This window comes from Atractosteus spatula, chromosome 9 (assembly GCF_055471065.1).
Source record: "Atractosteus spatula isolate fAtrSpa1 chromosome 9, fAtrSpa1.hap1, whole genome shotgun sequence".
Taxonomy (NCBI): Eukaryota; Metazoa; Chordata; class Actinopteri; order Semionotiformes; family Lepisosteidae; genus Atractosteus; species Atractosteus spatula.
This window is the reverse complement of record NC_142714.1, coordinates 15,322,802-15,336,123: the sequence shown is the minus strand read 5'-3', so window position 1 is coordinate 15,336,123 and position 13,322 is coordinate 15,322,802. Positions and strand designations below refer to the sequence as shown.

At 36.3% G+C, this 13,322-nt stretch overlaps 1 protein-coding gene across 1 annotated transcript in view; it reads left to right on the top strand.

Annotated features, from left to right (window-relative positions):
- The first annotated feature begins 1,574 nt into the window (after positions 1-1,574).
- LOC148828271 (RAS guanyl-releasing protein 1-like) overlaps positions 1,575-13,322 on the top strand; it is a 38,291-nt gene continuing 26,543 nt past the window's right edge. Inside the window, exons 1-2 of the mRNA XM_088925600.1 lie at positions 1,575-1,783; positions 5,555-5,736. Of these exons, the coding sequence (XP_088781726.1) occupies positions 1,665-1,783; positions 5,555-5,736 (301 nt within the window). The 5' untranslated portion in view covers positions 1,575-1,664. The remainder of the gene's footprint in view (positions 1,784-5,554; positions 5,737-13,322) is intronic.

The following is a 13,322-nucleotide window of genomic DNA, read 5'->3' as shown; positions in this document are numbered from 1 at the left end:
GCCTTACGTTGGGGCTGGAAAGTCTTTTGCTATGGGACACAGCCCACATGATAAAGACATCAAGCTGGAACATGTGCTGTCTGGTCTCTGGAGACACCACTATCTTTCATCATTTGCATGTTTTCTGGAATGTCAATTAAGATCTGCCCTCTTTTGTATTGCTTTTTTCTTTGGAAGTTTGGAAGTGTATTCAAAACAAACTCTGTGAGACTTGGTGAACACAGATTGGGAAGAGAAGACTCCACCTTTCCTGACATGAACTCTAAGCAGTGTGAAAGGTTGTGATGACAGAGCCGATAAAAGCTGCCTGGAAAATTAGTCTTGAGTCTTAGAAAACACCCAGGACTTTTCTCTCTGTAGACTGTTTGTGAAAGATATCTTCACTTTATCTAGCAGGGGATCCCACTTTTCAAATAATTGCTCTCAATAAGGACTCTCAATACAAAATGTAAAGTTTATAATTATTAATACTTTAAATATGTATTGGTATATATTATGGGAGGCACAGTGGGACAGTGGTTAGCACTGGTGCCTCATAGAGCTGTAGTTCTGGGTTCAGTTCTGAACCTGGGGTGCTCTTTTTGTGGAGTTTGTATGTACCTCTGTGTTCAGATGGTTTTCCCCCAGGTGGATTCCATCCGGTTTCCTCTGACATCAAGAAAACAAGCTGGAACATGTGCTGTCTGGTCAATGGAGACACTACTATCTTTTGTCATTTGCATGTTTTCTGAAACTCGAATTAAGATCTGCTCTCTTTTGTATATTCCTTGGAAGTTTTGAAGTATATTAAAAAAAACAGACTGTGAGTCTTAGTGACCCAGCAACATACTGGTAGGTTAATTGGCTTCTGGAAAAAATTGGCCCTGAAGTAAGTGAGTCCTATGTGCATGTTTTTAAAAAGTAAAATCCCACATACAGACTTCCATTGTTTGTCCAGAAAATAAACTAGGTTTTAAAATGGGTGAACGACCTGTTTTAATATTAAAGAATACACATCAGGTTGCCTCATTTTATCGTACCCATTTTTATTAACTACCATCATATATTAACATCATTGATTGCCTTCAAGGAGTTTTCAAAGCCTTGTTAATAATCGGAATGTAATTTATTTAGAAGACGATATTTTGCATTTATGTAAACTACAGATAATTAGAAAACAATATTTTAGGTTTGCAAATTTCTTACGCTCGCTCTTACGTGGATCCTTATTACTTACAGAAAATTTGTTAAAAAAGATTTATTGATCACCTGCCCTACTAGAAAATGACATCTGTGAAATTGAGAACTAAAAACAAGTTCATATTCCATTATTTTTCAATATAATACAGTATAATGATTTATACAATTGGACCAACTGTGTTTGAAAGGGGTAACACGGTAGAAAACTTTAATTAAAACTGCGTTTTAACTGTAGCATGCAGTTCTATTAGGAAAGGATGTTAACTTACAAAACAGTACCGCCTCGATCACTAAGAAGAGTTTACCTTGAAAAAAAATGTGATTTGAAACAGCTGTCAGGAGTACCCGCCCACTTCCTTAGCAGAGCACGATGCATCTTAATTCGGTTTATCCTCAGTACCGAGGAGGCAGAACAACGATGATTTCCTCTGGAGCCAACAGAGAACACAGTCTGATATGATGTGCGCGGAGTAGGTAGCGCTGAAATGGACAGTCTTGTAGGGCCCCTTGCTGCCCAATATTTCACCATGGGGTACAAGCCAAAAGGGAATAGCCAGTGCGACCGTGTCACCATGGGAACAACCGGGAAAGAAAAAGAAAATACGTGAGTCACCAATAACTTTTTTTAGTTAATGAAGTTCGGATGTGCGTGCTAAAATAAATCGTAGTCTAAGTTTTGTTGCACTGCCTTGTCTCTCTTGAGCTTTCCGTGAGACATCAATTACCTTGCCAGTTCTGAAGGTAAATAGTTATAATTAAGCAAACGCAGCTTGAGGGACATTGTAATCTTGATATTATCGCGGTGTGCCTCGTTTTTAACAAAGAATTAAGTTGTGTTAATTATAACTGCGTTTCCTCTCTTTTTAAAAATAGCACATGTATAAAAAACTGTGACGTGTAAACAAAGAAGGGAAACTGGCGGATTCTCCAAAAGTTGGTGACATGGTTACGAACAAAGAAAGTCTCACGAACTTAGCAAATTATTAAAGATAGACTTACAGTACCTTATCTTGTTACGTACGCAGAAAACAGGTGATTAAGTTGGCAGTACAGTTAAACGTCAGACTGAAGTCAGTACTTAATATTTAACTCGCTAAAACTTGACAACGGCTATACAGTACTTGGTACGGTTGGATAAACTCAGACTTAACCAGAGGTATATATGCTACACATGCCTACTGTATAAGTATAAATTAGTAGAAACAGTTATCCTAGATACAATATGTGAAAGCGATCATTTACTAAAGAATAACAGGATTTGGGAGGGATGCATTTTTGTCAATAAGGAGGAAAGTTATTATTGTTTAGTTCCGCAATTCCTAATGCCACAGTTGAATAAATCACTCCTTTAAGGATTAAGGTAAACACCTTACTAAATTATTAAATAACTATTTTTAAAACATCTTTCTATATGGCTAAATATGAGGTTTAATGGTTTTGTATTGGCAGGCTCCCCATCATCTATACTAATGGTTTATACCTTGAATCATTTTTGTTTTTTCTTTTGTTTAAAAAAAAATAAATTTAATTCCATCGTGGCTTGGAAAGGACCAAGTCACATGTGCGTTTAGGTGCTGTATAACAAGAGCTGACATGAATTAGAACCATATTCCTTTCTGTTTAATTTAGATGCACCAGTAATTTTGTACGGGCTGCATCTTTTTGTACTATCAGATATGTGTAAAATAATGACAAGTAGCCTCATCGTTTTCAGAGAAATAAAGAGGCTATAAGTATTTGTGTCTGTAAATGACAGTTATAAGAGAATAAGGCAGAGGTGACAGTCTTGGAGAACAGGGGAAATGAGATAAAGTGCAAATGAACACATCTTTTACCTGTTGAAAAAGACCATTGCAAACCCGTAGTCACTAAGTCATTACCTTAGTTTCATTATCCTGGTGCAGCTGGAATTCATAAACAGCTGTTTGTAAGGATAACAGTAAATTAATTATAAAAGTCTATACCCTTTTAATAACATCAATAATAATAGTAAAACATTTGCAACAGTATCTTTAATGATTCAACAGCAAATAGAGTACAGTAGTGATATCCATATAATTACCAATCTGAAATACAGCATCTCTGTCAGATGCTGTGCTATTAAGTTGGAGAGTGAATTTGTGTGCAAATCGGTTATGATTTAGCTAAGGTAATAAAATGACATTTGTTGTCCTATCCCATCTGCAGGCAGCTACTGTTTTAACTCAGAAAATGTCATCGATATGGAACAACTTGTTGGTATTCAGATAAGAGGTAGAGGGGTTGAAACATGCTGTTAAAACTGAAGTGTGTCCTTCCTTTAGGCAGGGATGAGCACGATGGACAAAGCGATATGGGGGAACCTCACATTGGTTCTGTCTGCATTGTGCTTCCTATTGTGCAGTACATTGTTTTCTCTGCTAAATAATTAGTAAGGAATGTCTATAAAAACACCAGTTTACATTCTCCAGACAAGCAATATATCTTAATGCCACACAGTTCACTTGGTGAGGTGTTTTTCCCCATTTTTCTCATTGAGAATACTGCATTGATCCCTGAATATCTTGGGTTTCTTGACATACACTATTATCCCCTATTTCTTTGAACATTTTTGGTAAACTCTGCCTCTTCACAGCCCTATGGTTCCTTCTGTGTGTCGTTTGCATGTCCTTTGTTTGCGTGGGTTTTCGCAGGTCCTTTAGCCTTGCACCCTCCAAACACAAGCCAGTTAGATTAATTGTTACCTCAAAAGCATCCCTGTGTGCACGTGCCCAGCTGCGGACTGGCATCCTGTCGGGGATGTGGTCTTGCCTTGCTGCCCTGTGTGTGCTGGTCTAGGCTGCAGATCACTGCAGTCCTCTGTAGGATGAATTGGTTATGGATGAGGGTTGGATAAGGACTCACTCGTATGAGGTCCTTGAGTAAGAAACTCCAGACAAACGTGGTTCACAACAGAACATGTTTTGTAGCCCTGTTCGTTGTGCACATAGTATGATTCAAGATAGGGTCCATTGCAAAGGTTAAATGTGGGTATACTGTAATTTTAACACCTACATTTTTATTACCTATTTAACAGATGCCCTATGCCAGGATAGCTGATACAAATATATATAAAAGCTCAGTGCATGCATGGAAATAAATGCACTGCATTCACTTGAGAGGATGTTGCCTCATGGGTACAATAGCAAGTTAACAGGTCTGCCTTTTTCTAGGCAATGTTTGAGAGTGAGAAACAAAAGGGGTCAGAACAAGAAAGTAAGAGCAATGAAGTAGAACTGCTGTTTTATTTGCAGTTGGAATTATGAATTAGTAACACATGCTATTAATGCAAATGCTTTAGATACACTTAAATCAATTATGTGACTTCGCTTTCTTACTGTTAAACCTAATGTTATAAATGATTCATGATTTCTATAATGGACAGTCTACATATCAAGCCCTAGCATGTACAAATCCTAGGTGGGCACACTGCTGTCGTACAGTTGACCAAAAGGTACTGTAGTTAATTCAGATTATGCCAGTAAAATGTTCAGGTGTGTAATAGGGACAAATGGAATTTACTTTGAATAAAAGCATCAGACAAATACACCCATCCATTTTCTAACTGCTTTGTCCTGGCAAGCAACAGGCACAAGGCAGGATACACACTGGACAGGATGCCAGTCCATCGCAGGGCACACACAGACACAAACATACACATTGTCACACCAGGGCCATTTTTCCTAGAAGTCAATTATCCTACCAGCATTTCTTTGGACTGTGGGAGGAAACCAAGAGCACCTGGAGGAAACCCATGAGAACTGCACAACTCCACGCAGATAGAGTCCTAGAAATTGAACTCAGGGTCTCAGCATGTTGGGTAGAAATGCTCACCACCATATTGCCCCCAGCCTACTACTGCTAATTATGTTTTCATTATAATGTATTCTACATCTGAATTTCCCAGTTACATAAAGAAAACAAACAGCCATGTTCACACTGATTTCACAATGGCATACTATTTCTAGTAGAAAAAGTATTATATGAATGAACAATAATAGACCACGCTTGTAAATGCCAATGTTTGTCCATAGTTTACTTCCAAAAAAAGCAGACTTCATTTTGTTTTAAAATAAACAAAACATAATCTGTGCATAAGCAGAGTGTGATTGTCTTTGACCAATCTTTCTTGACTCTGTGTGCTTCTTGGATTTGCAAATGTGATGTCCCTTTAACAGCTACTGTTGTGTTTGGTTGGTTTGCCAGTGGGAGGTGATGGCTCCCACCAGCCCAACTCCCACTGTCTGCTTTCATGTCTTTTCCATCCTCTGACCAGCCCTGTGCACTCATGCGAGCTTCGGCTGAAGTGGTGCGCCCTCACTTCTCTCGCCTCACCTGCCTACCTCTGTTCTTTCAGGAGGCTCTTGCAAGGATGTCCTGCCATCTCTAAGTTCTCCCCTCACCTGAGGCCTAATCGTCACCGTGTCAACAGGCCCAGCCTGGCCCAGATCAACCAGGTCAAAGTCATGATGTCTCTGGGGCATTTGGCTAAGGGGGCCAGCTTGGAGGAGCTCATTGAAGCGTGCATCCAGTCATTTGGTAAGTGAGCTTTGTTTCATGTGTTGTCCAAAGAGGTAATGTCAAGTGAAAGACATACAAGGGTGTGTCTTCTTGTTTAAATTAAGTAATACTGCATCTAGAATTCTTTCAGTTACACATTTTGTATTTGTATGTTTAATGCAAATGTGTGTGTGCAGGTATATTTGTGTACCCACTCATACAGTCATGTACAGCCAGCAATACAGTGCTACTGAGATTCAAAATCAAATTAGGATAAAAACAGATAAGGACTTTTTGGGCCTCTTCGACCCCCCCCCAATAATATGTATTTTCCACAAACGTGGGCATATATATATATTCCTGAGCATTAACCAAGAGTCTAAGTCTCATTTATCTGTGTTTTACTATTCTTATTTAATGAACAGTATGGAAAAAATATTGAACAATATGTTTTTATTCTTAAAATAAAATGTATTTGACCTTCGGTTTTTTAGCCATCAAAAACATTAAAATGTATTAGTAATAACAAATTGTAATGTATATATCAATATCAGTCTTGCCGATTAAAATTTAGTGCACAGTACTAAAACCATTCTTGGTGACTAACTACAGCTGCAAGAACATTAACTGTTATGCAAGAATGTCATATGTTACGAACTAACATTAGACCTTTGTTACAGTACTTAATTGTGGTGTTTTTAATGCCTTTCAGCATATTAATACACGAAGATGAGCTGGTTTAGGGGACCTGACTGATCTTAAAGACGGATTCTAATGTGTTTGCTTATAGAAACATGTTCTATAAGAACGTTTGTATAATCATTCTCTGTCGCTATTGCTTTCTGTGCCACAGGTATTGCAGAGTTTGTGATTGGACTGTCAACATTCTTTCGTTTTTGTGGGCACTTTAAAACAATATCTTTTGCACATTCTCTTCAGACTATTTCCTCAATGATTTTTGTGAGGAAAAACTAGTTTATATCTCAAACAATTACACTATGTAGGACTTAAATAATCTTAAAGATTGTCATCAAAAGTACGCATGTAATGTAGTTGACCTAACATTTAATATATTAAAGTTTGGGTTAAAAAAAATGTTCCTCTTAAGAGAAGTGTCCATCACTATGAGAGAACACATTTAGTATTTTCTTTAAATACTAGGCTTATGGGGCAAACAATGCAAGTAGAGATCTCTTACCTTTAAAAACTCAAATGTTTGTTTTGCCATAGTACGATCTTCAAAAGATGTTACAAGTGACAAACTGAAACCTCAGTTGATTTGATATGAGTTGCAGACCTTTTTTTCCAGGAAACACCTGCAGTAGTTCAGTTTTGTTCTTTAAAAGCTGTCTTACTTTAATTTTTATGCTTTACACTTTTAGAAGCTTCTCGTCACAAAGGTTATAGCAAATGAAAGATAAAATGCTTCCTCTGTAAAGTGTTCCTGTTTCCTAAGGATTTACACATTGATGTGTCTTAAAAGTGACACCATGAAGGAAGTTCTTTATACTGGTGAAGCATGAAGTTCTTGTTACAAAACAAAGACAAGGCTCTTTCTGTCATGTATTTTTTTACACACTTGAAACTTTTACAGACTTGAAACATGACTCTCTTTGGAGATAAGAATAACTGATAGGGAAAAGCTTTCCCCAAAGCTACAAGATTAATAGCTAGTTGGTATAATTTCTTTATAAATAGTGTCTTAGCCAACTGATAAATTCAGCTTTCCCTTTTCTTCACACAAACACACATACACTGTATATAAGAACTGAAAAAAGGACTCAATTTAAACTACTTATTTCACATTGTTTTGTCTCCTAAAATAAGCAGATACCATAATTTGCAGATTTTTTTTTAAATCTAAAATTAATGTCACATTCCTGTTGGAGTGCATTTCCGTGCATTTTTGCCATCTCAGCCTTAATCTTAAGATTCACCACATTCATTGTAGGTTTGTTTTGGATTTTCCTGCCTGGATCATGTATACCTTTTCAGTGGTGTTGTGGTTAAGTGGCACACCAGATTTGGTTTTTTTTATTTCAGAAATTAAAGTATATTCTAATTATTATTAGACAGTAGCAAAACAAACTGATATTTACACAGTCATGTTTTACTCTACACTCCACACAAAATAAAACTTTTATTAACAATTTTCCAATTTAACAATTTGGAGGTGAAAAACTCAACTTTCACTTTTCTGTTCCTAGTAACATATGACCATATTTTAAGGTAGTAATAGCAGGATGAGGGTGATAATAGAGGTACAATTTTTTGGGTAAAGTTCTATATAGTATTTATTTAAAATATGTACAGTAAATCTAATATTATCTTGGTGTAAGTACACCTTAATTTGATGATTCTTGGGTGTGCTAGACAGTCATCTTAAAAGTAATACCACCTGATATTTGCAGTGGTTATTTCTATTTGAAGTCAAAGGACCAATGGTGGTTGAATGACAAATACATAATTTGAGAGTACATTATGTTTTTTCCTAAAGCATTGTCAAGAATACTCCTAAACTTAGAGTGATTAAGTCTTTGAAAAAGCATGCATTAAATTTCTGTTGCTAGGAGACGGAAATGGAGTGAAATGACTGATAAAAAAGAAGCACAAAGCATAAGGATCAGGCTGAGTGAATTTACAATAATCTTTTGTAATTAGACTTATTTGTGAGGGTAATAATATACAGATAATGGCTGTGTAGCTAGTCAGGTGGGAAAAAAAAGATTGTTATTCAAGAGAAATGACCAGTTTTAAACAAGAAGGATAATGATGAACGTCTTATAAGAATATACAAGAAATGCTTTAAATGCGTATTGTGTAAAACAGCTTTTAAAACAATGCCATTGTTTAGCAGAAAAAAAAGTGTAAACAATATCAGACCACTTTGCAATGTAGTGCCTATATATTTTTGTCCTTCCAGAATATTGTTAGAACTGAGTGCTGCACATTGCATTTGGTCTAACTTTCATCAGTGTTGAGATTTCGTTCTGATCAACAAAGTCTTGTTTCTTAAATGACTCTTCGACGGATACAAGCACAATCAGCAGACAGCATTATCGGATCGCTGCGAAAGAAAGAATTGAAATAAAATCCACCAGAGACTCGATGCCAGAAGAGAGAGCTCTCCAGTTGCTCCTCAGTACATCAGAGATGTAGCTCAGAGGTCCTGGGGTTTAGCAGCTTTTAAATGTTAAAATGTACGCAGGGCCCATTTGAAGGATTATGCAGTGCCCGGTTCGATACATGCAGAGATAAAATGTCAGATCTCCAAATGAGGTACCTCAGTAGATTGCTGCTCTTTGAAATACGAAATTCTCTGAGGCTTCGATCAATATGGTTTGACATCACAACCCTTCATTGCACACATTCTGAACTTTTGCCTACCTTACTTGTCCATGGCATAGGAGGTCATTGTGATAGATTTACAGTATTTACACCTGGTGTTGAAGGGACTTAGGATCTTAATGATTAATGCAGATGTTTCTAATTTCCATTTAACCATAAAAAAGACTGTTTGAGATTTTGTATGTGAACAAATTAGCAAAATATTTTGAACTTATTTGATTTTGTTGCAGTATACATATGATTAAGTGTAACTATAGGCAAAATAGTCATAACTAAATAAAGCAGCTTAACCTTTTTTTCTTCAACACTATTGTGCTTGTGTTCTATTTCAGAATGTCGTGAGAGTTTATACGGTGTTGTGGGTTTCAGAGGTCTGTAGTTAATAAATGGATAAAACCTTTCCTTTTTACACTTTAAGTATCAACTTTATTTAATATTTGCAATATGTCAGGATTGCTGTAAATGCTATGTTATACTGTAGATATTTCATCAGAAAATCAGGATGCAACTGGGAATAGAATAATACCAAGTATCACTTCTTTGGAAACGGGGGGAAAAAAACATTATCAAAATCTGATTGAAGCTCTTAGCTTAGAGAAGTCTATCATCTTTATCAAGTTCAAGAGGGCTCATCCATAAAGAAACCTGTGTCAGTCTTTTAACTGTGGATTGGATGGACAGTTTTGTGTTGACAAAAATACTTTCACTATTTCTGGACCTCCATTTTCTAGAGAGCACAAGTATCATAGGACTGTAAGATTTAGAAAGTTCAAAGGAGAAGATGTGTACTCTTCAACTATTGATAGGCATCTGACATTTTCTATTTCTTTCTATTGTGCCATTTACAGAATGTAAGTTCAGTCTATAAGAAATCAGACATATGCAGAAGTGGGTACGCATATTTTGAACAGTATAGGAAAATTGCTTAAATACATTTTTAGGGGCAGTGTCCCTGGAGCAACCTGATGCTCTTGCAGAGAGTTCTGATTTGCACTGGAGACATGCTGCTATGTTCCTCTGTGGCATTTATCAAAATATGCTGATTAGGTAGGCAACTTGGAAATTCATGGGGAAATTAGACGGCCTGACAGAAAATTGAGTTGGCAGATGAAGCCACTGCAATTACTAAATTAAGAATAATTTAGGAACACATCAGAAGCTCATTCATTAAATCCCCTACAAATAAGATACAGTTGTGGCTATGATAGCTTAGGTACCGAATTACTAGGTACAGTCTAAGCAATGGTCAAGAGATGCACAGATTCTAAATGGACATTATACACTGTTTGAGTTCCATAGATTCATTGCATTGTGCATTGAATTCAGGTAGATGTCATTTCCACCCTTTCTGTATGTAAGGGCAATGAAGAGAATGTTCTGTAAGTGGATAGAAGTGGTATGTAATAGCCTGACTTTTCTTTGTTTGGAGGGAAATATCTTTCTTTGTTTTTCAGTAAAACCATGCAGAATGTGGACGTGCACAATGGAGCAGATTAACTAAGAAATAAGGGTCCTGGCACACAGATAAAGGGCATTTTAATAGCACATTTATAATATTGGGCCTTTATAATGTAGCACCTTAATAATAATAAGGGTTTATAATCACCCTGTGATGAAACCAGGTGTGCTCTTTTGTTTTAGAGGCAAGTACAGCAAGGAAAAAGCTTTAACAAGGAAGAAGATATGGAGGTAGAATATCCAGTTGCAAACAGCTCATCTAGCTTGTTTGGCTACTGTACTATATATCCAGATTACCACAATATACTGGGATAGAAGTACCTCCTGTTCTTTTTTCCAAGTGCCCTTTGACCAAATTTCTACTGATTTGTTTCACTCTTCATTTTGTCGACATCTGTTGGGTCAGTTTTGAAGATTTTGAAGCTTAACAGAGGAGAATAGGATTAAAAGGTTCTGTACTTATCATTTAAGCCAGTATGTGAATGTACAGTAGGAGGTTGCTCTTCACAGCAGTGATTGCAGAGCAGCAACATTAGTAATGCATACAAATTGGGCTCCCACAATACTCCACATGAGGTCTTGTTGTAGTGCACCAAAACAAAGCACTCTACTTTGTTTTCTATGAAACAATCCAAAATATGTACAATATTGATATGTATGCCTATCACCTAATATTTTAGAATTAATCTTTTCACAGAATTGTTTTTCCTTCTAAAACTCTTTATTAAAGCATTCCATATGCTCTGTTTGCATCCATACTTCTGTTGCTTGATCAGTACATTGCAAGAAGCAAGACCCACGTTTCTTAAATCCCCTTATACCTTACTGATGTACGAACAGTCCTCCAGATTTATTTATACTCGCCATAGCCTCGTGAGTAAAGAAAGTAACACTTATTGATCTGTAATTACTCGGTGCAATTTTCTTGCCTTTTTTATGGATGGGATCTGTTACAAATTTTCTATGTCAATGGATATTGCTCCATTTTGAGTGATGTCTTGTTAGTGACCAATGGAGTACACATTTTGTTTCCTAAAGTACAATTTGCATATTACCATCAGGTCCTGGATATTTGTTTCAACTTGTTTTAGTACTTTTAGTTCTTCTGCCTCTTCTATGCTAATATAATTTTAGTAATACAGTGATGATGCCTTAGCCTGAGGCATGATGTTGATTTCTTCTTTGTAAACACCTGAGTAATGGATTCTTTGACTACATCAGCAATTTCCTTTTCGTTGTCTAAAGGTTTCTTAGACCCCTTACTTTACTTTTTGTGTTGTAATACTGAAAAAAAAGCTTTCTCTGCTGCAATCTTCTTCTCTTTTTCAGTGCAATATTAGTGTCATGTATTTTTGCCTGTGGTTGTGTTCAATGTACAATATTCCCTTTTCTTTAATTACATTTTTTTTTATCAAAGTTCTTCTGCCTTCATTAAAATTATTACATTAGTCCTTAGGCATGAGATTTACCCATTATTCCAAGCATCTATGGCTGGAATTGGTAGTACCCTGGTACACGTTTTTCAACAGAGGAGGGCAGGTGCAGATAAGTTACTTTTTAGTAACTGTGATGGCAGCTGGCATTTTAACAATGCAAATGTCTACACAGCATTTTCCTGTTGTATATTTTACATCTCCTTCTTGCTGTTGCTGAGGCTCCAACATTTCTCATGGTTCTGTGCTGTAAACAGTCACTGACTGTGGTTTTTAGTTTGTACAGAATGCGGTTATCACCAGGTAGAGCAATGAGGGTGACATCAAACCTGCAGATGTACTAAATTTAGTTGCTTGAAAGCATACACTTAGGTGTAGTCTGCTTAGATCTTATGTGAAACTAGAAAACTGTTTGAGATTTTAACTGTAATGTAATTGCAAAAATGCGAGGCATCCATTTGAAGCTCTAATATGACTACACTTCATTTAAAAAAATCCCTATTGTAATTAGAAAGTAATGTCTGCATTATCCTATGATCATTAACATCATATTTATATTTTAGTTTTATATTGCTGCCTATATACTGTAAAGAACATGGCACAATAGCACAATATCATTTTGAATCATTTTATGCACATTCTCCGCAAGGCTATTCTAATGATTTTTTCAGAAATGAAAAGGAGGAGCACTCAGTGAGACAATATACAGATTTCTTTGTTAATTTAGTTATTGCTTGATAAATGTTTTCAAATCATCATTCTTAACAACATATTCCACATTCATGGTGCATCACTTTTCTGTTTCTAACCTAGAGGTGGACAGATTTGGTTAATTAAATCCATCTGTATGCAGGGTACCATGTTGTTGTTATTCAAGGCCTGATGCTTTTGATGCTGATGAATGTATGTAAAATAACTATCATAACCTAGGGTGGACCTTTTGAGCCAAATCCATTACTTTGCAGTTTGTGTGTTTTTATGTCTTTTTCCTCAGCTAGTAACATTTGGGCAGAAAGGGGGTGATGTGTTGCACTATTTCTAGCTGTGCTGCAGATGTGAATTGTGTTGAAGGATAGTTAAGTTTTTCCCCTAAACATTGTCACACAGCCCACTGATCTCACTTTGTCATCAAGAACAGAGCCATGGTCAGATGGTTTCTTGTATGGATAATGTGAATCACAAAATATGTTTACTATATAGGTAGGAGGATATGTTCAGGGTGTAGATGGAATATGATTGTTTCCATTAAACAATGTATAAGCCTGAAATATAAAAGTTCACTTGGAAGGCCAAGTTCTATAGCCAATTAGCCATTTACAATATCAAAGCCTTGAAGTACTTTGTCAGTCTTTTGATTTCCTCTAATTTACGGTTTTAGAGATCTAA